Genomic DNA, 27,000 nt, shown 5'->3' with positions numbered 1-27,000 from the left:
AAACATTTACTGAACTCCACGGTAATCGGCGTCGGAAGCAGGATCAAGACAAACTTATTAATGCCACATACACAAACACACACATACAGTTAGCTAAAATTGTGCAAACACTCTTCCTAACGGCAGTGGCGTTTTGCAAGAATTATTAATAATAAAACAAAAGTTTTTGCAAGTTTCCCGTATAGTACCGTAGGATGAAGTGAGCGTTTGGTTTGTTGCTCTGTGAATACTACCGATCGGCGGATAAACGTAATATGGAGAGATGTATAAAACAAATAGCATTATTCCTTCTCTTTCGGAGCGTCCAGCATTAACTTGTTTCTGTCCAGGCTCATTCAAAAATGGAAGCGCCAAGATTCATCTGTGGTCGCGTTACATGGATTTTAAATGTTCTAATCTGATGATAGTTACATGACAATGAAGGATATCTATAGTTCATCTCAGGCGACATTAAACGGATGCATAAAAGACGCATTTCGTTAGCCAGGCGGAGGAACTACATAAGACAAATCACAGCGTTTGGGTGTTGCACTTGCGATTGGAAAATTGCTGAAAATTCCTCTCACTCAAGATAACCCGTTTGACTAACGAAAGAAGCTACACGAGCGCCATGAAGGACAGGAGCCCACGGTGGTTGATTTTTAGATCTGTAGTGCTATTTAAAATCTATCCTCCTTTTATGTCGTTGTCGTAAAATATTCCCAACTCAGTGGAACTATTGCCACGCAGAGTGTGTTATGGTGAAACGTAGGATAAATGCAACTGCTTATGAAAATATGATGATAGTGATTTGTTGATTGGGTTGTCTATTATGTTTTTTCATCCCTCAATTGCCGTTAAACCCAGCTACTCTATCGCCAAATTAGGTTTTGGAAAACACGTTTACCGATTGTTTTGCCGTTATACAAACATTTTGCTGTTTAGAAAAAAGGGGTGTTATCCACAATACACACAATAATAAGAAAAGCTTTAGAGATTTTGGATGAATGGAAAGTGCGGCCGATTTGTTTGATCATGGATTCAAAAGTTGCAACATTTTGGCGTCGTGTCTACGCTTTGGATTTGATGGAAGTTAAAAGAAAAGACAACTAGCAAAAGGGAACATCTTGCACCTTACGTTGCCTGTGAATGTAACATACTTGGGTCAATAAATAAATATTTCAGTAATCAATAGTTTTATGTTGCAGTATCCGATAATATTTCTACACTGGGGTTTTTTGCTTATGCCACGTGATTTGATAAATGTTCCAAAACTCGTTTATTCAAATCTATGTTCCTTTTCGCTATGCTAGCGTCCTCTATTGGTTTGTACCATAAGTTCTAATGACAGCTCTAAGATTGTTTTGACAGCTTCGTTTGTTTTGGGAGCAGTTTTTCTTTTTTTACAATATTCTGTGATGTCATTTTTCGTCATTTGTGGCAAAGTTGTCTAGTTTTCTACTCATCCGAACACTTTCTTCTGCATTCCAAATCAAACGTAATGGCCGATCCAAAGTTTCAATATTTGCCCTACATTGTAAGTCGATCGGATCGTGGACGAAGATATTGCCCAAGAAGATGTTTTCTATTATTTCGCTTTCTAATTGCTCCAGGCTCACGATCAACCGGATGTGTACGAAACCGCGGATGTAAATCCGGCCGACACGTCGGACTACGAAGAAGAGGAGCCACTGAACGACGCCATCGAACGGTTGCACCTGTCCACGAAGGATTCGATCGGTAAGTTTAAGGGAAAGTATCTCACCGGTGATGTGGACTTTTCCGACGGTATCGGCCGAAAGAACCGTCTCGGGTACGATGCGCGCAGTGTTGAGTACGATCTGGCCGGTGAAGGCGAGGCGGAGAATCCGCTTCAGCGTTGCCACCGGTTGAAGTGCGAGATCAATGAGCTGATGGAGCAGATTGAAGCGGCCCGAGGCGACACCAGCCGTACGGCGGAGGAGAAAGCCTCCAACGAGATGGTGTTTGGGGTCGTCGCCACGGCGAAAAACGTTTTGGATAGTTTGAAGCTCGAGCAGGTGATCGGATCCGAGGCGGTTGCCGGGAGTGGCGAGGTGGAGGCGAAGAAGCTGATCGCCCAAATCGAAGAGTACAAGAAAACGGGAGCCATTTCCAGCAGCGACCCGAAGCTCGTGGCGAATGAGTTGATGCAGAGTTCCCGAGTGGCGCAGCTGGAATATCGTCTGCATCAGCTAGAAACTGCTGTCGGTGCGAAGCCGGAACGAATTAGTCGGCTGGCTGGAACCACCGGAACGGGAAATCTCATCGAGGCGGTGCAAAACATTTCGGCCAAAGCGGCCCTTCTGCAACCGACTCAGCTGGACACGATCGAAACGCGCCTGAACAATTTGCTGCAGCAAATGAACAGTATTCAGGAGAAATCCAACGCTACCGGGCAGGATCCCAATCGGGAACAGAAGGTAACCTATCTTGCAAACATTTCCAGATTTTGAAAATTCACCCACAATCAAATGGCCGTTGTTTTCTAGATTTTGGAGCTGTACGAAATAGCCAAAAGCTCGGAACCGATCGTGCAGATACTGCCGGACATGCTGCACCGTATGCAAACACTGGAATCCCTGCACAAATATGGTAATTTAACGGTCCTTTTTAGTCGTAAGTCAGTCAAGTTTGACGGGACCTTTTTTCCTTTTTTACGCAGCAACGAACTTTAGCAAACTGTTTGCCGAACTGGAAACAACGCAAGCGTCCATCCTCAACGGTGTGGCGGCCAACAAAGCGCTGCTTACCGGCGTGCAGGAAGCGTTCGCACAGAATCTGGAAAATGTTAACAAGGAAGTGAAGAAGTTGGAGGAACGAATGACAAAAATTCAACAGTCTATCAAGTAGATGAAGCATATAGCATTAGGGCGTTCTTTTCGAAACGAACGTAATTATGTCTTAACAGTGAGCACTAACATTGCTTTCTATAGAGCGATCCAGAAATCGCTTACTTATTTAAACATTCTCTAATAATAATTGGTAAAATATAAATGCTTACAAAAAAGGACGACGGATAAGATTGGATTCCTTCACTTTATTAAAGCTATGTTACTATAGAGACGAATGTTTAGCCTCCTGATGCGCCAGTTTGTTCGTTTATGTTCCCTTTATTTAAACAAAACATTCAAACTCGGGAACTCTCTTCACACTTGGTGCTTAGATGATACTGGTTGTACTAAAGCTAGCGGAGAGGAACTAGTGCCACGTCCTGTTGTGTATGTTACAAGCTTGGTCCTTTCCTTCCCAAAAACTATTACCCACACCACAACGGTAGATTGCACGACACACGATGGTGGGTCCAAATGATTCGAAAATGAAAGTAATATAATAACTTTAAAACATATTCCAACAAACAACCATCCTACGGCTACGGGTTTCGTGTGCAATCTCCTCCCTTCCCTACACCATCGTGCAATAACTACTGATTGAACTTGACGCCAATGTTGTTCACACGCTTCCGCATATTCTCCAGGATATCTTCCGCGAGCTCCTCGACCGTGGTGTAGCGACACTTCTGGAAGTTGTAGATATCACACAGGAAGCTCATGGTTTCCTCCTTGAAGTACTTGCACACCTCCTTCAGGTTTTCGTCCGGCCCGTAGAAACCCCACGCCATCAGCGGGGACAGTTGTTCGGTGATGCAGTAAAAATGCGACATGAAGCCGTTCGGAAACTTGAGCATACGTTTTTTCGCCTTCAGCACAGACCAGACGGCCGTCGAGAGGGCGGATTCTTTGAAGCTATTCGACAGGAAACGATTGTTGATGACCGCCAGGACACTGTTGGGCGGTGCGTCCAGGTCGCGGAACGCATCGAGGATGATGAAGTCGAGCACGACGTCGTAGAACGTCATTGCTTTTACGTTGCGCGATTCGAGCTCCTGCTCGATGTCGATCCAGTTGCCTTGGTTCTGTAGGAACTCGAGCATTGACTCGTACGCCACGAGAAAATCCTTCGGATCCTTATCACCCAGGCAGAGAAGATCGGTGAGAATCTGACGACCCGTATCTGCCACCCAGCGGCTATTTTTGGGATCCTTGTGTTGGAGGGGGAAAATAGATGTAAATTAACCATTGACGCGTTTGAAAAGCAACATTGCTTACCTTGAAGAGCAACTGAAACGCTAACCGGATACAGTGCAACTTCGCCAAATACTCCGTATCGGAAGCACATCCAACCATGTCGGTCCGCAGCGTTCGGTACGGAATCTGCTGTTCGTCCATAACCTCGAGGGCGCTCGAATAAAGCGGATACCGTTCGCTATCGCCGAACGATTCGGCGTAGTCTTCAAACTCACGCAAATCGGCCACCTGGTCCAGGGCGGAGGCAAAACTTTCCGCCGAATCAAAGTTCGGATCCGACCCCGACCGGTGCCCGTTCGTTAGTCCCATCTGCTCGCCGTTGGTGATGGCCCGCTTCTCGTCATCCCGGTACAGGACGGATCGTTCGTCGAGGAAGAGCAGTTCACCCTGCTCCTGCAGGTTGTAGGCGGCATCGAGCAGATTTTGAAGCTCACGACAAAACTCTTCCTGATCGGCATTTATCCGTCCCGGAATGTCCATATCGTTCCGACCAGCAAGGGCATCTTCCCAGTAGCTAACGACATTCTCGAGCGCCTCCATTCCCATCACGCCCAGCTGCTGTGGGGTCAGTGGCGTTGTGTTGCCCAGCAGCGCTACTGTACCTGGTGCAGCGGACCCCGCAGCCACCAGCGACCCGGATGCCAGTGACATACGGTCGGAAATGGCATGAACCGACCCGCTGGGACTGTACGACCGGGCGGACACTTTGGAACCGGCTACCGATAGGATATCATTGGGACTGCGTACACTGTTTCGGGTCCTCCGGTTACACGGCTTGCGTATTCTACGCTGCTGTGGCAGTGGAGTTCTCCGCCGGCCAAGGTACGCGGCCAAGGCTCCGAGTAGGGCCACTCCGGCCGATACGGAAAGTATAATAATCTGTAAAGAACAAATATAAACCGTCAATTATAATCCAACGAGACCGAACAACGAGAAGAATCCAATCAACAAACCTTCTGTGAGGTCGAAACATGTAGCGGAAGATACTTTGAGACGCTCATACTGTTTAATCGCTGTTTTCCCGTAACGATGATAAAGTTGTCCAACAATTTCCTCACACAAACCTTTTAGTCGAATTGTCTCGTAAATTGTAGAACATAAAGTAAACCATCATCGATGGTTCTTTCAGTAACAAAATTCACAATAAACAACCCACTAAACCAACAATTTAGACACACTTTTACAAAATAAAAACAAACACATCAGATATAAGCAGCACTTTCTCTTTGCATCAACCTTTGGTCGGAAGGGCGCTGAACACTTCGAAACAATTAGCGAACGTCTCCGTCTCCCAAGACGTTCGTAATGTCCTTTATTTTCACTTCACTATTCACACTTTCGCGTACAGGTTCTTCTATCCGTGAAGAAGGCGATGTGACTCTTCATCAAGTTCACGACGATCGACTCGGTGCGTAACCGTGATAGAGGCGCTATTGCAGCGCGAAAAGAGGACACGGTGCTCGTCGTCGGAAAGTATGGTGTTTTACGTCACCTGTCTACTGCCTACCGCACATCTCGTCGGATCGCTCTTTTCCCCCCACCCGACGGCGTTGGGAAGAACTGTTTTCATAGATTATGAACGAAGTTTGCTTGTTTACGCGGTGTAGTTCGCGGTTTTCTTCGTCGTTTTCGTTGGTTTGACTTGGATCGACTTGGAAGAAGGGAAAGGGCGCGGGGGATCCCTTCGTATGACAGTTCCAAAACCAAACAAACACATTCGATTCATGCGTACCGCAAGTCGCAAGCACGTGCTTCGTCAAGATATGGAATTTAATAAATCAAAAACATTAAATAATGTCACCCTGCATGGTTTTTCACAAAGTCAATTGAAATAGTTGAACCGAATTGATGAACAATTTATTTTTTTTTCTTTTTTAAGCTTGTTTTACCACTTTTCATTGAAAATATTGGCTTTCGTTTCAGTTTTATTACCGAAATACTTTCCCATTTTCTTCTCCATTGCATCAAACGTACGTAGCCTAAATATACGTACGCAGCCTAATCGTTGACAGATGCAAACCTTTTTGTTTTGTTTGCCAGCTTGACAGTTCTTCGCGAGAAAAAAAACACAAAACGCCAAAGTAGGCAAAAAAAGCGAAGCGGCAAAGGCAGCCATCATCTGAGTGATTAGAACGACAATATAAATGGTTGCTAGAGCGTACAAAAACCATCTCCAATGAACCGCGTCTCAATTTCTTCAAAATCTTAGTTCACTGTGCTGAAACGATATCGATCTTCTACGATACAGGATGGGAAGAAAACGAGGTGGGACGTCGAATGTGGGTGGGATAAAGTTGGTTGGATCAAGTGCGGCCATCGAGGAATCATCGGATAGTGGCGGAAGATCAGCTTCGGGTACTCCGGTGCAGGAAGAAATGCAGCAATTTGTGAGTGTGGGACGTGGACGGGGGAGAAGGGGTCGTGGGGTGGGTCGTGGAAGGGGACGAGGACGAGGCGCACGCAGTTTCGTGCCAGCGAGCGATTCACCGGTGCTGGATGGTGAAACATCGCAGTCCACCGAGGGCGGTTGCTCTACGGACGATCAAGTGGTGGAAATGATAGAGATTTTAGATGAAGAAACCAGTAAATCGTTGGAAGGGTTCGACACGTTGGTGGTGGAGGAAGAAGACACGATGAGCGGCATTCTTCCGATCGAAGTATCGGAGGAGGTGGAAGTGATGGAGGAAACGATATGTGCCGTGTCGGAGGAAGCACCGTCGGCGGGCTACGAAGAGGCATCCGTTTTGACCGTGACGGAGGATGATGACGCGAGCATTTTGATCGAGGAAGAGCTGGCCGGTACGAGAAAATCGAAACGGCAGGTAAAGGCGACGAATAAATTCCGTGATTTCGTAGTCGACACACCGATGCTGATGACTCAGGTAATGTACACGGCTTCGCTTGCGCGCAGCAGCACTGTGGGGGAATCGGAAGATTCGTCGGATTCATCATCTTCGTTCTTCTTCGTACGACAGCCCGTACGTACCTATTCTAGCGGCAGATCACCGAGGGTCGCTGTACCATCGACGAGCGGTTTGCAGCAGGGACTGATGGGAACGGTCGCAGTCGGTGGAACCAGTCACAGACAGCAACGGGACTCGGGCGACTTCACAACGGGAGTTGCTTCCAGAGGAAACGGTGCAAAGAGAGGTCGAAAGAAGAAAGTTGTAACGTCCCTCGATATCGCTGCCGTGGATCCGTCTGATGAAACAATCCAACTGCCAAACCCGGAGGAACGAAATAATTCATTGATAGCGCTCAAAATCGATGGAGCCGTGTTTGGTGATGACGACAGTTTTTCATGCATTCCCACAAGTCCCAGCTCGAGTTCACAGGAAACTACCGAGCAGGCCATCTCGATACCCTTAAAAGCGATTGCATCTGGAGGGAGAGGACGCAAGCCTCGTGGAACACCTACTGGAACACCGGAACGTCCGGCAGGATCCACATTCATCAAGCGGTCGTACAAAACTACACGTAATTCTGGGGCTTTGGCTATGGCGGACGATGAAGAAACACACCCGCCGTTACCAATACAGCATAGTTTGGCGGATGCGGTGGAAGATGCCGACATAATTGTACTGCAAGCCGATGAAATAATTAACGATCCATCGGCCATGGAAGGCGTGCACACGATGGTAGAATCAGTGAAGCCCGTATCGACACGGGGACGCGGAGGTCGTGGTAGTCGCGGCGGACGTGGATCACGAGGTGGTCGTGGCAGTCGTGGTGGTCCCGGTAGCCGTGGTGGTCGCGGAGTACGTGGAGGGCGTGGGCGTGGTGCAGCGAGAAAATTTGCAGATCATGAAGTGTCTGGCAGAGATACCCACGTGAACATCGACGATGAAATCGATGTGCTGCCGGTGGTCGAAGAGGTCGAAAATGCTACGATCCCACAAGCGGAACCGGCATTAATTGAAGAAAAGAAGATGGACCCAGCACCGGATGCTTGTACCGAGCAAGTGGAGATTATCGAAGAGCACTTGGATGAGATTCAAGAAGTTGTCATAAGCGAAACAGAATATCACGAATCGGTGCCGCCGTTGGATCATGTTCCGGCAGAGATTGCTAAGAACGAAGTAAACGACGCGCTACAAAATGAAAGTAGATTGTGCGCGGAACATATCGCAATCGAAGCTCTGGTTGCCATGGAGAAGGCACACACTTCCGTTGATCAAGCAACAGAAGTTGCGCCAGAAACAACGGAACCAGCAGCAGAAGAAGTTTTAAAGCAGCCTACTTTGTCGATAGAAGAAACGTCAGCGAAATCGATTCCTGAAGCAAAACCGGTGCCCGCGGATTTGCCTCCGCAACCCACCGGGACACCCGAGAAAAAATCACCAACGGAAGAATTACTCCTTCGTGAGAAGCTAGCGCCGAAGGAGGAAACTCCGAAACGAGATAAACGTGAGTCGGGAAAGGCTGGTGACACGAGCTCGACGACGAGTAGGTCCGGAAGGGATAGGTCTTTTAAGGAATCATCCACCACTACTAGCAAACATCGTTCATCGTCAGATAAGTCGTCTCGCGATGATGGAGCGGGTTCTCGTGAACGCAAGAAGGATCGGAAACGCACCGATGAAGAAATTCGTAAGCGAAGTCCAGCGTCGAAGGATCGTAGTATTGAAAAACGCCATAAAGCGGAAAGAGATCATAGAGAGAACGTCGATAAAACGACTTCTGCTTCCGAACCTACCACAGAGGTGGCGGATCAGGAAATGGTGGGCAAAAAGATGGTGGAACCTGAAAAAGTAGCGTTGTCGCTTCATGCTGCCAGTAAAAAACGGTCTTCCATCGTACACCCGCCGCGTCCGGATAAGCCCAAGAAGTGTTTCGATAGCGAACTGCAGGCGCTCGAGATGCAGCCGATTGTTGCACGGAAATCGTTGGAAGAATCATCCTCTCGCCGGCGGGACGTGAAGGATCGGGAGGATTCATCGTCCTCCTCTTCCTCGCACCGAAAGGAACATCATCAGCAGCAGCACCATCATCGGCACGGTAAGAGTTCGTCGAAGTCAACCTTCTCCGACACGAATGCGGTACGAAAATCCGATTCGGGAAGCAGCTCACACAAGACAAAACGCTCCTTGGTGGAAGAGGAGGAAAAAAAGGGGCGCAGCGAAGCATCGAGCAGCAAAGGAAAGAAATCCGTTTCTGGATTTTCCTTCCTTCAGGAAGAGAGTAATCGCTTGGATCGATCGGTTGGGAAGAAATCGAAATCGAAGGATAGAAAAGAATCAAGAAAAATTTCCCGCGAAAGTGAGAGATCCTCCAAAGAAGGTGGAGTTGTACCGTCCGCAACGATGAAGCAGGATCCACAGCCAGTCTCGACGATTGAAATGTGTGAGAGGAAAATTGATGAGAAACCCGTGGAATACCTTCCCCCGGTGAGCGAAACGGAACCAATCGTTGCAATATCCTCCGAACAACCGAAAATCGTGACGAAAGCTTCGCTTAAAATGTACAAAATGGAAGTGGATCCCATTCCCCCACAGATAGGCGAAATTCAGGAGCATCTGAAATCAGGGCCTGAACCAACAGGTTTTTCCGCACCGCCATCGCAGATGCAGGCAGAAATAAAAGAAGAACCTTTTTCGACTTTCCATCATCAACAAATCGAGGAAAAGCCATCAGCAAATCTAGGAAAAGTGGAAGAACCCGGCATGTTGAAAGAAGAAGTTGAGTTAACTTTCGCCGAAAGTGTGACAGCGGAACAGGAGGAGGAAGAGGGTAGATTCAGTGAAGCCGAAACGCTTCGATCGGAATCCGTCGCGGGACTTTCGGACGGTGAAGGAACGCTGTGTGGAGGATTTCAATCGGACGTCGACTCCGGTGTGCGCAGCGGGGCCAGCTCACCGTGTGATGAGCTGTCGTATTTGGAAGATGAACCGACTGGCGTGGTGGAAAGGGGAGAACCACAAACCGACCATAATGCACCGCATGCGATCGAGTATAACGTCCCGATTGGGATAACGCCTCAACGTGAAGATCGTGACTCGCAACGGGTCGATCTGGTACGGTTGGTTGAAAGCTACGTCGATGACGGCGTCATCCGGCGCTCGACGCGCATCAAGACAATCAGCTCGCAAAAGCAGCGTACCAGTGGGCATGGTTTGGTGCGTGACAAAGATCGGCTGCTAAAGAAACCGAACGCTTCGATCGATACGAAGGTGATGAAGGATGGTACGTCGGTTCCGGGCGTCACTCAAGAGGGCACCGGTGCGGTAGGTGAAGTCACGGCAATGGGTTCTACCGGTTATGGTGTGAGTGGAGGCAGTGGCCCAGCCTGGCCAGTGATCGCCAACGAGGGTGACAGTGCAAACACCGAACTGTCCGAAGAGTACCTACGCGATGTGGAGGAAAAGCTTAGCCGATTCGAGACGATCCGTGAGAACATCTACCACAGCGACCGGATCGTGAGCAAGGAAGCGAAGAAGATGACCTGTGATTGCTTTCTCACGCACGAGGAAATCGAACGCGGCGAGCTGGGATGCGGCGAGGACTGCCTCAATCGGTTGCTCATGATCGAGTGCGGATCGCGCTGTACCGTCGGTGATCGCTGTACGAACCGGCGGTTCCAGCGGCAAGACTACGCTCACTGCCAGGTGTTTCGCACGGAGAAGAAGGGCTTCGGCATTCAGGCGAGCACGGCGATCGCTCCCGGTGAGTTCATCATGGAGTACGTCGGTGAGGTGCTGAATGGCGCGCAGTTTGACGAGCGTGCCGAGGCATACTCGAGGGAAAAGAACAAGCACTACTACTTCATGGCACTGCGCAGCGATGGCATCATCGATGCGACGACCAAGGGAAATATATCTCGCTTTATCAATCATTCGTGCGACCCGAACGCGGAAACGCAAAAGTGGACCGTCAATGGGGAGCTGCGGATTGGGTTCTTCAGCACGAAGTACATCCTGCCCGGTGAGGAGATCACCTTCGACTACCAGTTCCAGCGGTACGGGCGAAAGGCCCAGAAGTGCTACTGTGAGGCGGAAACCTGTCGTGGATGGATAGGGGCCAAGCCGACTGGTGAAGGAGGCGCAGGAGAGTCGGACTTTGATGAAGACGATGACGAGGATGACGAGGAGGAAGGTGACGATGATGAGGAGAGTGAAGAGGATGGCATGCTAAAGGAAGATCAAGCGGCCAGTGCAAGCGATCAAACGCTCGGTAAAGCGGCAAAGGGGGTCTCATCCGCCGGATCGGCCGATCGATCGTCCGGAGTAGAAGGGCTTAAATTGGACGGAACGGAACAGGCGGAGATTGCAGAATCGGCCGCAGCAACGGCAACGATTTCTGCAACTACTGTCACTACGGCCAAGGAAAAAAAAACTCGCAAGAAACGAACAACCATTCTTCGCAAGAAGCGTCGACTAGAGATCCATGAAGATCCGGATCTAGATGAGGAAATTAACAAACTGCTCAAGACGGGACTCAAGAACCAGGCCCACACGCTCAAGTTATCCCGTTTGATGGTGCGCGCAAAGGACATCAAATCGCGCAGCCGATTGCTGACGCTGTTGCAGAGTGGCGAGCTGCCCTGCCGCCGGTTGTTCCTCGATTACCACGGATTGCGGCTGTTGTACGGGTGGATTTGCGAGTCCACGGAATCGATTGAAGATCTCAAGTTTCGCATACAGATTCTCGATACGCTTGATCGGCTGCCGATATCCAACAAGACCATGCTGAAGGACAGCAAGATACTGCACACGATCGAAAAGTGGGCTCGGGTGGAAAAGGGAACAAAACCGGCAACAACACAATCACAAGCAGTGGCAGGTTCGCAGAGCGGCGTGCAGAAAGCCGCGGTGGCACCTGTGAAGGACGAACCTAGGGAACCGTCGGTGGCAGCTGCGACCGGCGAGGCGAAGGAAATCTCCCGAACAAGCTCCCCGAGCGATAGTAACGGGGCGGGGAGTGACAGCAGTAGTCAGGCCACCGAACAGCAAGCGGTGAAAAAGGATCTCCTTGGGAGTGTAGACGTGCTGAAGAATATGCCCGAGCTTTTAAAACTGGCCGACTTGGGCAAGCTGAAGGAGATCATCAGCACCTGCGATAAAGAGGTGGAAAACAAAGAGAAAGCAGCGGCGGCAGCAGCGGCAGCAGCTGCTGCAGCGGCTTCGGCGACAACCGCCGCATCTTCCGCGCCGGAACAGGGGGGAAGCACATCGTTGGCCTCCAACAGTAGCGTCGTGATGCTCTCGGACATTCAAATCCCTGAGCCGGAGGATGAAAACGCACCGGAAGAGCAGCGGCTCGGGACGCAAATTCGAATCCTTTCCTGCAAACTGTTAATTAGCTGGATCAACCTGAAGGAAGTTTTCCGTATCCCCAAGAAGGAGCGTATCGAGCAGATGAAGGAACACGAGCGTGAAGCGGACATGCGCTACCAGGCGTTAGGTCTCGAGGGCGACGAGAAGGACGACAAACACCTCCGTCACCGCGGGGACGGGCGCGGCTGGGATCGGGATCGTAGCTCTCGGGGGGGAACCGATCCGAAACGTCGCCGTTCGCTGGATGACCGTGATGGAGCTGCGCCGTATGGCAGTGGGTTGGCCAGCAAGATCAAGCGACCACCCCCGCCGCCGGGTAGCAGCGGGTCCGGTTGCTATGGCCCCATAGTGAAGCAGGACAATCTGTCCAAACAGCAGCGGCGCCATCTGTTCGAGATGCGGGTAGCGCACGAGGAAGCGGAACGGCGCAAGAAGGAGATGTGGATGATGCACGAAAATGCTTGCCTTCGGTTTGGGCTCAATCCGCACCTGACCGCCCCCATGGACATCCCGGTGCGCATGAATCCGGCAACGGGCGAGTACTTTTCCGAGGACGATCGTTTGCTGCCGACGCCACCGAGTCATGCGTACTTCAAGATCCAACTGCCCCCGATGTCGACCAATCCGGACGACTACGAGCTGCCACCGATGATGAAACTACCCGCCTACTGGCGTTTTGCGATCGATGAGCGGGGCCGTCTGTACTATTACCACGTGAAGGATCGCGTACCGCAATGGGAACCACCGAAACATCCGGGTCGAGGAACGGTGGGCTCCTTTGCCGACGAAGACATTTCCATGAGCTCCGACTCGAGTACAACGGATACGTGTGATTCGAGCGAGGAAGAATTGGCCGCTCAGCTGGAACAGTTGCAGAAGAAAATGAGGAAGCAGCAGTCAAGCTTTAATTTGGGTAGGTTTTGCTATCTCCACATCAATCCGGAAGCCATCGTATCCACCCTCTCCAAGCAAAACATTAATTTCTCGCAGTCCATTCAAGAAATATACTCCAAAATTTTTCCCAACTTTAATTATCAACTTCCCTTTATTAAATGGTAGTAAAACTACATTAGAAATTGAATAGTTTTTAGTCTGTTTGTTGGCCATATTTTGGTGATTTGGTTTTTTTATATTAAGATATAATCTTGCCGTTTTGCAGTTTTCGTAGTGATCAAAGTAACCAATTCTAGTTTTAAACCAAAATTTCTATTCTTCATCGCGATCATAGGTAACTGGGAAATTTGAAATGGAAATGAACTGGGAAATTTCTATTAGACTTTTGAAAAACATAATCAGACATCTTCCATTGCTTCATATATTTTTAGCAAATTACATAATTCAGTTAAAATTGTGCAGTGCACTATACGCTGATAGCTCATTTTGCGCCACCTTCTTTTACCCAAAATAAGTACGATTGATAATTGGAATTAAAGTTACGTTTTAACTAAACTGCCTTGGCGTAATGTTACTAACAATTTTACAGAGGATGTTTTGGCCAAACCGGACGATATGAACGAAGATATGTCGAAGACGATCGCAAAGCAAGAGCCGGGTGATGGATCACCGCAAATGTTAACGCTGGAGGAAATTTTCGGCGAATCGGCCAACCAGAATGCTGACGAATCGGCCGCGACGCAGTTGCCACCGAGACGGAAAAAGAAGCACAGTTCAAAGCTGGTTCAAACACGTATTATCAGCGTAAGTAATTGATTCCAGGTGGCTTTGAAGCAAACATTTAATTTTACAAATCATATTCGGTTTACAGCCACGTACGGAGGAAGACAAACAGTATGGGCAGATGGAAATGAAACGCTACAAGGAAACGAAAGAGAAGCTCCGAAAGCGTAAGGAAGAAGCGAAACGGCTGCGCGCTCGAAGCATGTTCGACAAAACGCTCGCGGACAGTCCGTTCAGTGGTCCGCTGGATAAACCCTCGCTCGGGGCGATTGCTGCCTCGTCGGATGTGGCCGGTGGAGCTGGTGTTGGGGTCGGCGTTGGGGTTGGCGATAGCTCACTGATGGACGACGATCTTGTCGTGTCGCACAAGATCGTCGAGGACAAGTGTATCGTCGATGAGTTGGACATACTGACGAAGAAGAAAAAGATCTCCCCGTACGAAGAGTGGAAGAAGGTTCAACAGCGGCTGGGCAAGAAGCGTAAACAACCGGGAGAAGAAACGCACGAGAATGCTGCGGGTGGAACATCCAGCGGATCGGGTGGGGACGTTGCCGGTCCATCATCGTCGAAGCTAGCAAAGAGGAAGAAATCGAGCAAGGGCGATGTGAACAGTGAAGAGGCGAAGAAAATCAAGGAAAAGTTCCGAGTGGAAATTGCCGGCGTTATAGTACAGCATTTGAGTGCCTATCGGAAGGAGAGTTGTCCGTTGGGTCGCATTACCAACACCGATGATTTTAAGCATCTGGCCAGAAAGGTAAGTAGTGTGCTAGTATTACGACAGCCCAACAAATTCGAAATTAACCATTCGTTGCTCTTCCAAATCGTTTAAACAGCTCACCCATTTCGTAATGGTAAAGGAACTTAAGCACTGCGACAATACGGTGCACGTGCTGGAGGTGACGGACTCGGTAAAAACGAAGGCGAGAGAATTTATCAAAAAGTACATGGCCAAGCATGGGCCAGTATATGTGCGCGGAGACAACGAACCCGACTATTCAAACGTGACTCTTTAGTCGGAAATGGTTCTACCTTTACCGGAAGAAGCAGCAATATTGCTGATGTACAGTACAGTAACTATATATGAAGCATTGAATGGCATTTTTAGTTTTTATGACATATTTTACTCTAATTCCTGATACTAATAGTGATCGAAGTATAATATAAAAATAAATTAAAGAATATGGTTGTAATATATGTTGGACTTCTCCTTCTTCTTCGTCTTTTTAGCCTACCGATCGTCTTCGGTCATGCCCACGTTCGAAGAAGTTACCTTACAGCATGCGTTTTCAAAGATATCATTTCAATATGGTTGTAATGTAGTTCGTCGTGTTATTGCAGATTTTTTTACCTATAAAATCATCGCTTCCAAAAACTAATTTTATTAAGTTGTACTGATATCGGCATGGCGTTTAGCATGTTTTCGTTAAACGAATACGTTTTTCATGTATCCATTTTCCAAACGAGTTATTCTTCTTTTCAAAAGAATACTCGAAAAGATACGTACGTTTGTTTGAATTTAGACTTTACGTTCGCCGTCAATGACTGATTTACTGATTTACATATGCGCGCTCATTCCGCAAGCGGCATACCTTCGAAAGAACTTAACGCTACAGTACACCAAGAGAGCATCAAGCAGTGATTGCAAACCATTATCTAAGAGCGTCGCCTTGTACTTATCTACCGATTCAATAACCGTCTGAGTCCAAACTGACCACTGGTCCGAGTCCAAACTGACCATTAGATACCTTTGAGGTTAGTTATCCAACCTTTTCCCTGTCTAAGACCCGTTCAACGGTCCACCGGGATACTCCTTTGGCAACATTTGCGCAAATGCACTGCTACTTCGTCATGGCGCTGGTGCTAAACTGAGTAAAACATGGTTTTCGTCCTGTGGACAATCTGTTTTGGTACGAGTTAAGGATTAAGTGGATGCAAAGAAGTCCCTAGATTACGGGGCACGCATGACCGAAGTCGGTCGTTGTACCAATAAAAAAGATTATATCAGACACACCTCTATCCAAAGAGAGTAACGGGAATCGGGTAGTAGAGAAGGGAGGGGGAAAGCGGATCGAGTTCAACATTTTTTTAAACCTTTACATTTTCTTGATCAGTATGAAAAGTTTAGTTTCTGTGAGTGCATCCGCTCGTCTTTGAGATTTTTTTCAGTGTAACGGTTTTATTGGTATCGGCAATAAAGTGAGATGGTCAAGTGGAACTGAGGCCAACCTCGTTCTAGGGGCCCCCAGCTTCAAAAACGTACGAAACTGTTTCAAAAATCAACAATCTTGTTCAGAATCACCAACTACGTCTATTAGAACGTGGTCTATTTGGGAATATGTTTGTTGTGGTGATTTCCAGGTGTAGCTGAAACAAGGTTTGTGCTGGAAGAAGGTGCTACAGATATTCATGTGCCTCGAGGATGCGAAGTTTATGAGCCGGAGGCCGTTGTCGTTGGTTAACTGGTGGATACTAAAGCTTCCAATCGTAGGTCTATAGGCCTCCTCTCGCCCAACCTGAGCATTTAGGTCTCCGATGACGATCTTCATATCGTGTTGTGGGCAGCGGTCGTACTCCCTTTCCAGCTGCGTATAAAAAGCGTCTTTGTCGTCATCGCTGCTCCCAAGGTGCGGGCTGTGCACATTAATAATGCTCAGGTTGAAGAAACGTTCACGTATCCTCGTGATCCTGCACATCCTGTAGTTGATCGGCCGCCGATGGCCGATCCGATCACACGCTGTCCAGTTGGTAGCTCTGCAACAATCAAGGTTACTGGAACGAAGCAGCTCGGTTCAAGTAACCTTGATGACGACGTGAAATGTTTCATTTGCCCTGCCTCAGCAAATATATATACGGTACATATGTACCGTTTATTTATTTATTTATTTAATAATTTTAAGACCCCTCTGAATAATTGTTTCCTGTTCTCTGCCTTCTCTTGACTACCGTTATTTCCCATCGAACCGAAGTTTGCAATATTGCATTTTCCAACGGATGGAATTTAAGCTAGTAGCTTAGTTTAAGTAACCGTGGCCCGTTGTCAGCTTCGTTCCTAGTGGTGGGTAAATCGAATCCCCAAATCCGATTCCCAATCCAACTAACAGTCGCGACATCGTCTCGATATAAACCAATCAATTGAGGGTATTTTAATTGGGAGGACGGAAACGACAAAAACTGTCAGATTTCTCGACGCAATCCCATACAAAAGGTAAACAACACCTTTGAAAAAAGCGAAAAAATGGCTAGCCGCGTCGTTTCTGTCACTGGCCATGACAGAGTGGTGCTGCACATCGTACATCGAAGGAGCCTGCTACGATCCGTGGTCGCTGTTTGCCAGCACGAACCAGAGGAGGGGGACCATTTCTGGATGTTTCGCCTGATCGCCTTCCGAAACCGGACGATAATATATTATTATTAAAAATACGCGATTGAGGTGTACATGCCTACCTAAAATACACCTTTGGTAGGTTATGAGGGGTAAATGTCAAGAAAGCCTACCAAAAATACAAGAACAAGGTGTTTTTTTGGTAGACATGTAAACCTTTGGTAGGAGAGTGCAGCGCGGTTCTCCTTGGGCATTCTACCCAGTGTTCGATTTGAGTAAATTGAAATCGATTACATTGTCTTTAGATCGACTCGTTATGTGACTAATTTGACTCAAAACATCAAGTCTGAATCGAATCAAATCGAGTCCCAAACCAATCAAATCTGAAGCGAATCCTAATCGAAACAAATACAGTTGGTCCCCGCAGTACGCGAATGTTTGGGACCGAACGCAATAGCGTATATCGAATTTTCACGTATTGCGGATTTCCTCTGCCATATCGTTTATACTTCATATTGAAGAGTTGACAGTGAGAGGGAACCGCTTATTTAACATATATTCTATCCAAATCACTAATAAGTGTTCCATTTCTTACATTGCATAATTATATCTTTGTTAAAAAGAGCATATTAAAAACTTCATTCTACATCATTCAAAGTAACATTGACTAGTCAGAACTCAAGCAACGCTATGAGCTGTCAGTTGTAAAAAATTGCGTACAGTCAGACGTCGATTATCCGGGGCCAGATTAACCGGGGGGCGGATTATCCGGGTGTCTTGCAACTGACAACTGCGCAACCGGGTTGAAATATTTCCATGAATATTAGGCTGTTTCACAACATTTTTTTAGGAATAGTGTCAACTAAAATTTGTCGGACCGAAAAAAGCAATAAAAATAACCATATGAAAATAATTCAAACATTTTTTATGATTAATCAACTAACTGTAGCTGGTCAAAAATGAACTAACCGAGACTCAAACCAGGTATTATAAACGTATTTTAATATATGTTCGATTATTCGTGGAATTCGATTATCCGGGGACCTACCGGTCCCGACACCCCCGGATAATCGATGTTCACCTGTATTGCGAATTCGCGTATATCGTATAGCGTACTGCGAGGACCTACTGTATTTATAATCCGACAGATGGGATTCGAATCTTTAGAATCCGTCAGATCGGATTCGAATTTTTAGATTCCGTCTAGGGATCGAATCTACGAATCTTCCGAACCCCGATTCTACCAACACGTTTTGACACAACTGACAAACGTCAACGTTTGCTATCCCTTACTAGTTCTTTTTCCGGTCGGCCATTGCAGCGACAGTGAACGCATTTCACTACGTAAGTAAATTCGATACAAAACTTTACGGAAAAGTGTGTAAAATCGTGCGAAAATTGTGATAAACTGGCAGAAAATGAACCTCCGGACTGCGAACCATCGATGGAGATACCATTTGGATGGTATTTGGTTGTAAAAACCGTCGAAATAACTCCCATGTTGTGGTTGATGCGATGGATTGTGTGGACGGTTCGATAAGCTGTCAGTTTCGGCATGGACTTCCGTTCGATTTCGCACGATTTGCCACCCGCAGTGTCGGCGTCGAATAGAAAGTTAATTTAGTTCGGTTTCGTTTCGATCTTCCAGGCCAAGATGGGTAAGATTATGAAATCTGGAAAGGTGGTACTCGTCCTTGGAGGACGGTACGCCGGTCGCAAGGCTATCATCATGAAGACGTTCGACGACGGCACCCCTGACAAGCAGTTCGGTCAGGCTCTGGTCGCCGGTATCGATCGCTACCCACGTCGTGTTTCACGAAAAATGAGCAAGGAGCGCCTCCACAAGCGCTGCAAGATCAAGCCATTCATCAGGGTAAGTGAATCGTTCGTGACGTGTGCCCATCTTGTCGCGGGGCCCAATGGAGTAGGTTCTTGTTACTAATTGACATTTTGTTATTCTTTTCCCTACCCCCGCAGATGCTTAACTACAACCATCTGATGCCAACGCGTTACAGCGTTCCAGACGTGAGCCTAGACAGCAAAGTTTCCGCCGCGGAGCTGAAAGATCCGGCCAAGCGGAAGAAGGCTCGCCACCAGATCCGTATGAAGTTCGAGGAGCGACACAAGACTGGCAAGAACAAGTGGTTCTTCCAGAAGCTCCGTTTCTAAATAACAATACACACACCCACTGAAGTAAAATGCGTGCGTGCGACGACGAAAAGAAGGGGGAAGAGATATGGCGAGTTTTTCGTTCGGTGTGATTGCCGGAATGTTCCGGCGCTGGTGTGGTGTGTTGGTGGCCGCAGTGTGTGGTGCAAATCTGTAGTGTATTGTGTTTGTACTGGGGCCGTAGCTTGCCGCATGGGTTGCGTTGTTGGGTCCGCTATAGCCCAACAATGTGGCACATGATGGTGCCCCATCAGCGTCGGACAGGGGAGAACAGCTAACATCCGTTCTCTTTCACCGGTTGACACGAAAGGACTTACAATAAATTCGTGTTATCTACTGGAAAACTAATCATACACGTGTACCGGTGTTCGTGATTTCATAGAAAAAAAATCCGCGGTTTCGAGAAAGAAATCCTACCATTTGAAAAGTGTAACAAACCATATGGGTTGAAGAAAACACTTCGAAAACACAACTTTCAATGTTGGTAAAGCCTAGACTTTACAAAATATCTATGGAGTGTTTCGAGTGCTTGCAACGCTTGAGACGCCAAGACTGGTCTTCTATCTTCCGTGACATATTAATCGTCGTCTCCATCGAAGTCTGTCCCATCTTCAAAGACCGGGCATAGGATTGCATTGTTTATTTAGTTTGGACACAAGATTCGACCAATCGGCGTTGCTCGATCCTGCTCCGATATGGCTATTTCTAGGTTTTGTTTCATTGTTATACTACGGAACCCGGCCTTTTCGAAGCAGTTTATGGTGGTAGCTATATTGATTATGACCCATAACTCTAGCAGACTTTATCGCACGAAGCATGTCTATGTCAGGCTATATCATTCTATCCCGGCAGGCAAGCGCATGCCTGCTTACGTCCTTACGAATGGTACGTTTTAAGTTATAAACGATTCCTTTATCGAATGGTCGAAACTTTCCAGATGCATCACTGGGTGAACATATCACTTCAATGGTCAACAATTTCGACAAAAGGGTTTATGGAAAAAAATATAAGAAGCAGTTTAAGCAAGTTTAATGAATATTTCTGTATTACCATATTTCCGTATTCGTATTACCTTGGAAGCAAGCAGTATGCTTCAATTATTGGTGACGAGTGACTGAATCTTATCTTGTAAACTAATGTTTGGAAAGGTAAACATTTGGAAAAACAGGCCAGTTAAGCCAGTATCATAGATTTCGTGTGATTTGATCAAATCTTGGTTCCTAATAATTCTGTTATAAGTTGGATTGATTAAACCAAACTCGCTTAGTACTTCGTTACGCGTTTAGCTACTTTCGAACGCTTGAAAAATTTTTAGTTTAGTTTTTAGTCTGACAACGAAATCACTTTGATGGTTCATTTCTATAAAAGTACTGGAAGAAATGTGTTTCAAAAATACCAGATGTGTATTTTTGGTGATTCAAAAATAAAAGTACACAGCCTTTTACCATGAAGCGGAAATTGTACAGATTGCGGTAGTGTAGTAGGGTACGCAGCCATATTTCGTCAAGGAAGCACAAGCTGCTTTCATTCAAGCATGCACATATAGCATTCGGGCTAAAGCCAACGGCTACCGGCTAAATATACCGCTACAATATGCTTTCTTTATTTTTTTCGCTTTTATTGTTGATCTTTGTGAAAGGCCATAGCAGCTAAAGTACAATTGTCGAAGCTACCAGACCTACAGATTTGTCCATCACCGATCTGCAGACAAACTGAGGAGAAACCTTGGCCTGTAATTTGCTCTTTGTTTCTATTACAGTAAGTGAATATGTACAAGCAGTGTAAAGATACTTTATAAAAACAGAAACAGCTAAAACGAATAAGTGAATCGATTAATGCGTGTTTAAAATAATTATAATCCTAAAAAGTTACCGACTCTAATGTTCTCCGACTTTGATTACCAATCTTTCTAGGTCTAGTCCCTGTGGTCTAGTGAACCCTCGAACGACCATGCAGTCGATCCACGTTTGTTTCCTTGGTGGACCTTTTCTTGAAGAAGCAACACAAATTTCGAAAAAAAACTAGGCACAGTCTTGTCTCTGTTCATAGTGAGATATATTTAATACATTTTCAACACAGCAAGCGTTGATTTATTCGTGTTTTACTCGCCCAAGAGCAACGTAGCACTGTTTGGTTTCCAAATCATGATACCCTACCGGACCGATCTCACAGTCGGCACAGATCAAATACTTCCGATTGTTGACCGTATTACTGAAGCCGATGTTTTCGAACGTGAACATGTCCTTCACCATCCAGAAGTGTTTCAGTGTTTCCCTCGTAAAGTCTTCCTCTTTGTCGGCGTTTTGTCGCTTCTGCCGGGCCAGCGGAAGTTCGTACTGAAACACACAAACACGAGGTTGTTGGCATTGATGTACACGAAGTTGCTGGATGTAGCCTGCATAGTAATGTTGTTACCTGAACAGTTGTGAATTCGGCATTCGCTGGTTTTAGCATAACCGAACCACAATGGTCACACTTTACATCTGTTTTGTTCTTAGAATCCGCATCGACCAGGTGTGTGTAATCAGGACTGGTCGACTGTTCACTGGCCATGGTTAAATGCACTATTGCGGGAAGTTGCAACCTGCCTCGATAAAGATTTCACTGCGACTGATCTCAACACACTAAACGTAAACGCATCGATTGTTTTCGTCACTGCACCTGCTATTGTTTACGTCAATTGGTAACAAAAACTAAAGGCACTCGGCCAACGGCTGCGGCGCTATGTTTTGACAGCACAAATCCAATAAGAAAAAATGCTGTCAAAATTTTCACATCACAGATCCACCATTTTCATATTTACAATACAGTGCAGTTCTGTGCGGTGCGGTGCGTAAAACTCTTATTTTCGAATGAAAATTAGGATCCTACGCGAACAGTTTTGCAGCAACAGCCATGGGGAAACGACCGCTATCGCGCAAGGAACTCGAGGAGCAAAAGAAACGTGAGGATGAAGCTGCTGCGGCTCATGTAAGTTGGACGCCTCCACCGCGAATGTACAGGCCGCAGCTAATCTGTGTTGAAAATTCAAGGCATTTAAAGAGTTTGTTGAGACATTTCAAGAAGCACCCTCGAAAATATCTAAAGTATGGGTAAAGGCAGGAACGTACGATGCTGGTTCGAGGAGTAAGTAGTAAAGAATCTTTTACTTTCTCGCGAGTCGGGACTAATAAGATGTTTGTTTGTTTCCCATAGAGGAAGATACACGCGACAGGGGAAAGCTGTACAAACCCCAGTCCCGCCTCGAGTCAGACCAGGAAAAATCGATGGATTACGTGAAAATGGTAGCGAGCGAGAATCGGAAAGATGTTGCCCTGGGAAAGAAAAGAAACCAAGAGAAGAAAAAGAGCAATCTTGAGATTTTCAAAGAAGAGCTCCGACAGATTCAGGAGGAACGCGAAGAGCGGCACAAGTACAAACATATGGCCCGCTCGATGCTGCCCGGAACAAGCTCGGCCGAGTCGGATCCAGTGTACAAGGAAACCGAATCGGGTTCATTCGACAACGGTGACCCCAACACGACCAACTTATATTTGGGCAATCTGAATCCAAAGGTTCGATTCCGATCGAAAGTCGATTGCAGAAGTTCCTTTTTTAACCGATTGATACCTAATTGCAGATATCTGAGCAAGCGTTGATGGAGCTTTTCGGCAAGTATGGGCCACTGGCGAGCATTAAAATCATGTGGCCCCGGTCCGAGGAGGAGAAAATGCGTGGTAGAAACTGTGGTTTCGTGGCGTACATGAGCCGGCGCGATGCCGAACGAGCCCTACGCGCACTGAACGGGCGCGATGTGATGGGATACGAGATGAAGCTTGGCTGGGGCAAATCCGTCCCAATAATGACGCATCCCATCTACATCCCACCGAAGCTGCTCGCTTACACACTACCTCCGCCACCGTCCGGGTTACCGTTCAATGCACAACCTCATCCATCGGATACGGACAACATTCCGAAGATGACCTCCGTAGCGTACATGTCGGAGCCGGAGCTGAAGGAACGGATGGACAGTGTGTTGGTGAAATCCGTTGTAAAGGTTGTCATACCTACCGAAAGACATCTGCTAATGCTCATCCATCGTATGGTGGAGTTTGTAATCCGCGAAGGACCAATGTTTGAAGCGCTCATTATGACGCGAGAAATGGATAATCCTATGTACAAGTAAATACTTGCAAGATCAAAGATTCGGTCCTTGAATATTAGTTTTTAACTATTTGTTTTTTTTTTAATAGGTTTCTGTTTGAAAACGAAAGCCCGGCGCACATTTACTACCGGTGGAAGTTGTTTTCTTTGCTTCAAGGTGATACGCCGGGTGATTGGCGTACGAAAGAGTTTCGTATGTTCAAGAATGGCTCGATTTGGAAACCGCCGCCGATTAATTTCTACACCCAGGGCATGCCCGATGAGTTGCTCGCGGATGAAGAGGGTATCGAGACGAATAAAGGAAATTTATCCCTAGCGTATGTAGTGTTGCATTTTGCACCGGAAAGGAAACACGAAGAGATAAAAATAATATTTCTATTTTCTTGTAAACCATCTAGACAACGAGATCGTTTGGAAGATCTTATCCGTCATCTTACCCCGGAGAGGCAAAAGATCGCCGATGCCATGATCTTCTGCATCGAGCACGCTGATGCGGCAGAGGAAATCTGCGAATGCATAACCGAGGCGTTGTCTTCGAACGATACGCTCGTAAAAAAGAAGGTCGCCCGGCTGTATCTCATCTCAGACATTTTACACAACTCCGCCGTGAAGGTGCAAAACGCTAGCTTTTTTCGTAAAGCGATGGAAAAGAATCTGCTCGACATATTTCGCAATCTGAACGGGTACTACATGCAGCTGGACAGTCGACTGAAGGCGGAAGGATTCAAGAGCCGCGTGATGGGTGTGTTTCGCGCTTGGGAAGAATGGACGATCTATCCGAGGGAGTTTCTTTTGAAGTTGCAGCACACTTTTCTTGGAATTCAACCGGTGAGCTAGGGTTGGAAGGTTCTGATGTTCGGACCTTTCAACTAATTTTAATTTATTTACTTAGGTCGAAAAACAACCGGAAGAGGAACCGGAAGAGGAGAAGGAAGACGAAGATCTCGATGGGATTCCGCTGGACGGGGCGGCACTGCTTAAAAGTGCCATGCTGTGTGGAATGGCAAGTGAAGAAAATCGAACCCCACTGATAAAACATGACATCTACAGCGATGAGGATGACATCGATGGTATGCCTCTGGCGGACGATGATATCGACGGTATTCCCTTGGACAACGCGGCGGATGAGTTGGGCGGTACTCTGGAATCTTTGGGAAGTCGAGTCAGCTCCATCGGGGCGACAGGTGAAGGCGGGGGACGAGCTAGTTCGAAAAAAGGGAAACCGGGCAGTGGCTCATTTATCCCGTCCAAATGGGAATCGGTTGATGCATCACAAATTGAAGCCCAAGCGGTCACCACCAGCAAATGGGATACACTAGATCCGGTTGTACCGGAGCCACCGAAAATTTCACTTCAAAATTCGGGTGGTTCGATGGGCCGGAAGTATGGCAACACCTACAGTGAAGACGACGATGACGATCGGGACGACGACGGGAATGGCGCACCAGACCAGGACGAGCTTCGACGGTTACGGTTGCGTGAAATAGAGGTAAAAATCGTCCAGTATCAGGACGAATTCGAGTCCGGTTCACGGCCGGTGCGCACCGGTTGGACGATGCACGAAGAGATCGATAGCTACCGGATGAAGCTGATAAAGGAAATGGAGAAGGAACTGCGCCATAAAGGTCGTGAAGAGCAGAATTGGCCTGCTTCGGATGAGGACAATCGCTCGAGGAAAGCTACCAAGCGCAGTCCAAGCGAGGATAGGTAAGTAAAGGCAGTTTCTGGGTTGTTGATCATGCTTTGATTTTGAAAATTTTCCCTTGTCACAGCTTAAGAAAACACAAAAGAAGAAGGACATCCATTTCTCCAGGTTCAAAATCGTCAAAACGTCGGATGTCCACCAGTTCCTCCGACGAGGAACAATCGTCGATGGACCGGATTGCATCACGCTATCGATACTCTTCGGAGCGCTCCGTGTCCCCGGGAGCAGCTTCCAGTTCACGTACCAGTAAATATGATCTTCTTGGATCTCCGGCTGCCGCGAGCAGACATACCAGCACTGGGGAATCCGCCGGTTATGATCGATACGATCGCGATCGCGACCGGAGCAGGGATGGCCGCGATCACCGCGAGAAGAAGGAACTAGGAAGGGAAAGAACGCAACTTTCGCACGAACGTGACCATCGGGAGCATCGGGAAAGGGGACGCGATAGTGAACGGGGCCATGGGCGTGATCATGATCGCGATCGAGGGACCCGTGACGATCGGGAACGTGAACGAGACTACGATCGTGATCGGACTAGAGACAGCACTTCCAGTTCCCGTTACCGGGAACGTGAACGTGAACGGGAACGAGATCGAGCGAAGGATGTGTACGCCAGTACCAGTAGCAGTAGTAGCAATAGGAAAGAATCTGCAGGAAGTTCAAAGTATGATGATAGAGTTCATGGTAAACGATATCGGTAAATGCGATTCATTTTCCTTTGATTCGAGCACTGCTAAATAATTATAACATGGACGAACATTTAAAAAATTATTCTTAGTACTGTAGCCAAGCAAGCAGCAAGCAGAATTTAATATTTTCGTATAAGATAAAAAAAAGTCCGCGATAGTTTAAGATTTGGGACTGAATCTGCTGTTACAAAATCATCGGTTTATCAGGACACGGAAAGGTTCTGTGGTAAATTTTCGTATGAGCACGAATTTTCCACATTCGGATTCCTCGTCTTGGCGTAACGACCAACGGTGGTCATGCCTACCCTAACTCTGACGGCCGGGTACATCTATAGATGTAATGGCTCCGTTTCAGTTTGCATCCGATCACATCATTTTGGTGTGCTGTCAACGCTGTCACCAAATAAGCACCACAGACTACTGGATGTAAAAAAAATAACAAATTTCACAGGGCGTGTTGCTGTTCGTTCGTAAATTCTTATAAAGATTGAAAAAGAATTATCAAACAGGGCGGCCAGATACTGAGGAACTAGTGCAAACGCACCGGTCGCAAAGCGTTGCGACACCGTGAATTGTGCGGCCGTCAAAGTGTTAAAGGCTTACTAGATTTTTTCCCTTTGTGTACGTGTATAGTCAGTCTTTTCGTATAAGGCGAGGTTTCGGTCATGGTTTTGATTCGAGCCCACGCCATCGAGGTGCGCGCTCATGAGCCGACTTTCTAACCGGCGTAATCGCTCGGGTGTCACGGATCCCCGGATTTCTCGAAAGCACTGCAAATGTAGTCTATTAAAGTAAAGTAAATTTAACAATTTTAAACAAAATAAAATGTAATTGCAAATCTTGATTATTTGTTTGGAGTACAGTTGATATCCGACATACACGGTACTCGACATACGCGGTTTCCAAAATTTCATAGTAGATTAGGTTTATTACA

At 47.1% G+C, this 27,000-nt stretch overlaps 6 protein-coding genes across 7 annotated transcripts; 4 read left to right on the top strand and 2 right to left on the bottom strand.

Annotated features, from left to right (window-relative positions):
- The first annotated feature begins 1,392 nt into the window (after positions 1-1,392).
- Positions 1,393-3,010, top strand: LOC131259742 (dynactin subunit 2). Its single transcript, XM_058261318.1, has 4 exons — positions 1,393-1,516; positions 1,593-2,420; positions 2,490-2,592; positions 2,663-3,010. Exons 1-4 carry the CDS (start codon positions 1,481-1,483, stop codon positions 2,848-2,850), a joined length of 1,155 nt encoding a protein of 384 aa, XP_058117301.1. The 5' UTR covers positions 1,393-1,480; the 3' UTR covers positions 2,851-3,010.
- A 9-nt stretch (positions 3,011-3,019) lies between these two features.
- On the bottom strand, positions 3,020-5,656 carry LOC131259738 (mitoguardin). The gene is made up of 3 exons (XM_058261313.1): positions 5,039-5,656; positions 4,107-4,964; positions 3,020-4,039 (listed from the first exon to the last, which is right to left on the bottom strand). Exons 1-3 carry the CDS (start codon positions 5,084-5,086, stop codon positions 3,422-3,424), a joined length of 1,524 nt encoding a protein of 507 aa, XP_058117296.1. The 5' UTR covers positions 5,087-5,656; the 3' UTR covers positions 3,020-3,421.
- A 678-nt stretch (positions 5,657-6,334) lies between these two features.
- On the top strand, positions 6,335-15,221 carry LOC131267552 (probable histone-lysine N-methyltransferase CG1716). Its single transcript, XM_058270461.1, has 6 exons — positions 6,335-6,967; positions 7,061-9,985; positions 10,037-13,271; positions 13,842-14,056; positions 14,124-14,789; positions 14,869-15,221. Exons 1-6 carry the CDS (start codon positions 6,335-6,337, stop codon positions 15,046-15,048), a joined length of 7,854 nt encoding a protein of 2,617 aa, XP_058126444.1. The 3' UTR covers positions 15,049-15,221.
- Positions 15,222-18,602: 3,381 nt separating this feature from the next.
- Positions 18,603-19,874, top strand: LOC131259754 (large ribosomal subunit protein eL27). 2 transcript variants are annotated; one of them, XM_058261331.1, is made up of 3 exons: positions 18,603-18,701; positions 19,006-19,230; positions 19,335-19,874. In XM_058261331.1, the coding sequence occupies exons 2-3, from the start codon at positions 19,012-19,014 to the stop codon at positions 19,524-19,526; spliced, it is 411 nt and encodes a 136-aa protein (XP_058117314.1). In that variant the 5' UTR covers positions 18,603-18,701; positions 19,006-19,011; the 3' UTR covers positions 19,527-19,874. The 2 variants fall into 2 exon arrangements, with proteins under 2 accessions (XP_058117314.1, XP_058117315.1); XM_058261332.1 differs by lacking the exon at positions 18,603-18,701 and having other exon boundaries at positions 19,003-19,230.
- A 1,682-nt stretch (positions 19,875-21,556) lies between these two features.
- LOC131259755 (guanine nucleotide exchange factor MSS4 homolog) lies at positions 21,557-22,202 on the bottom strand. The gene is made up of 2 exons (XM_058261333.1): positions 21,942-22,202; positions 21,557-21,862 (listed from the first exon to the last, which is right to left on the bottom strand). The coding sequence occupies exons 1-2, from the start codon at positions 22,077-22,079 to the stop codon at positions 21,617-21,619; spliced, it is 384 nt and encodes a 127-aa protein (XP_058117316.1). The 5' UTR covers positions 22,080-22,202; the 3' UTR covers positions 21,557-21,616.
- A 129-nt stretch (positions 22,203-22,331) lies between these two features.
- On the top strand, positions 22,332-26,895 carry LOC131259730 (U2 snRNP-associated SURP motif-containing protein). The gene is made up of 8 exons (XM_058261306.1): positions 22,332-22,496; positions 22,559-22,652; positions 22,722-23,080; positions 23,146-23,687; positions 23,759-23,986; positions 24,068-24,497; positions 24,562-25,376; positions 25,442-26,895. Exons 1-8 carry the CDS (start codon positions 22,422-22,424, stop codon positions 26,076-26,078), a joined length of 3,180 nt encoding a protein of 1,059 aa, XP_058117289.1. The 5' UTR covers positions 22,332-22,421; the 3' UTR covers positions 26,079-26,895.
- Positions 26,896-27,000: the final 105 nt, after the last annotated feature.

Source organism: Anopheles coustani, chromosome 3, assembly GCF_943734705.1.
Source record: "Anopheles coustani chromosome 3, idAnoCousDA_361_x.2, whole genome shotgun sequence".
NCBI lineage: Eukaryota > Metazoa > Arthropoda > Insecta > Diptera > Culicidae > Anopheles > Anopheles coustani.
Note: the sequence above shows the minus strand (reverse complement) of the source record. Positions and strands in the feature narration are given on the sequence as shown.

Excerpts from the sequence above, each read along its gene's own strand:
- LOC131259738 (XM_058261313.1), bottom strand. The coding sequence starts at position 5,086 with ATGAGCGTCTCAAAGTATCTTCCGCTACATGTTTCGACCTCACAGAAG. Across the intron at positions 4,965-5,038 it reads ATGTTTCGACCTCACAGAAG|ATTATTATACTTTCCGTATC; the intron begins GTTTGTTGATTG and ends TGTTCTTTACAG. Across the intron at positions 4,040-4,106 it reads CGTTTCAGTTGCTCTTCAAG|GATCCCAAAAATAGCCGCTG; the intron begins GTAAGCAATGTT and ends CTCCAACACAAG.
- LOC131259742 (XM_058261318.1), top strand. The coding sequence starts at position 1,481 with ATGGCCGATCCAAAGTTTCAATATTTGCCCTACATT. Across the intron at positions 1,517-1,592 it reads TTCAATATTTGCCCTACATT|GCTCACGATCAACCGGATGT; the intron begins GTAAGTCGATCG and ends TAATTGCTCCAG. Across the intron at positions 2,421-2,489 it reads ATCCCAATCGGGAACAGAAG|ATTTTGGAGCTGTACGAAAT; the intron begins GTAACCTATCTT and ends GTTGTTTTCTAG.
- LOC131259730 (XM_058261306.1), top strand. The coding sequence starts at position 22,422 with ATGGGGAAACGACCGCTATCGCGCAAGGAACTCGAGGAGCAAAAGAAA. Across the intron at positions 22,497-22,558 it reads ATGAAGCTGCTGCGGCTCAT|GCATTTAAAGAGTTTGTTGA; the intron begins GTAAGTTGGACG and ends TGAAAATTCAAG. Across the intron at positions 22,653-22,721 it reads GTACGATGCTGGTTCGAGGA|AGGAAGATACACGCGACAGG; the intron begins GTAAGTAGTAAA and ends TGTTTCCCATAG.
- LOC131267552 (XM_058270461.1), top strand. The coding sequence starts at position 6,335 with ATGGGAAGAAAACGAGGTGGGACGTCGAATGTGGGTGGGATAAAGTTG. Across the intron at positions 13,272-13,841 it reads GCAGTCAAGCTTTAATTTGG|AGGATGTTTTGGCCAAACCG; the intron begins GTAGGTTTTGCT and ends ACAATTTTACAG. Across the intron at positions 14,057-14,123 it reads TTCAAACACGTATTATCAGC|CCACGTACGGAGGAAGACAA; the intron begins GTAAGTAATTGA and ends TTCGGTTTACAG.
- LOC131259754 (XM_058261331.1), top strand. The coding sequence starts at position 19,012 with ATGGGTAAGATTATGAAATCTGGAAAGGTGGTACTCGTCCTTGGAGGA. Across the intron at positions 19,231-19,334 it reads AGATCAAGCCATTCATCAGG|ATGCTTAACTACAACCATCT; the intron begins GTAAGTGAATCG and ends CTACCCCCGCAG.
- LOC131259755 (XM_058261333.1), bottom strand. The coding sequence starts at position 22,079 with ATGGCCAGTGAACAGTCGACCAGTCCTGATTACACACACCTGGTCGAT. Across the intron at positions 21,863-21,941 it reads CCGAATTCACAACTGTTCAG|TACGAACTTCCGCTGGCCCG; the intron begins GTAACAACATTA and ends TGTGTGTTTCAG.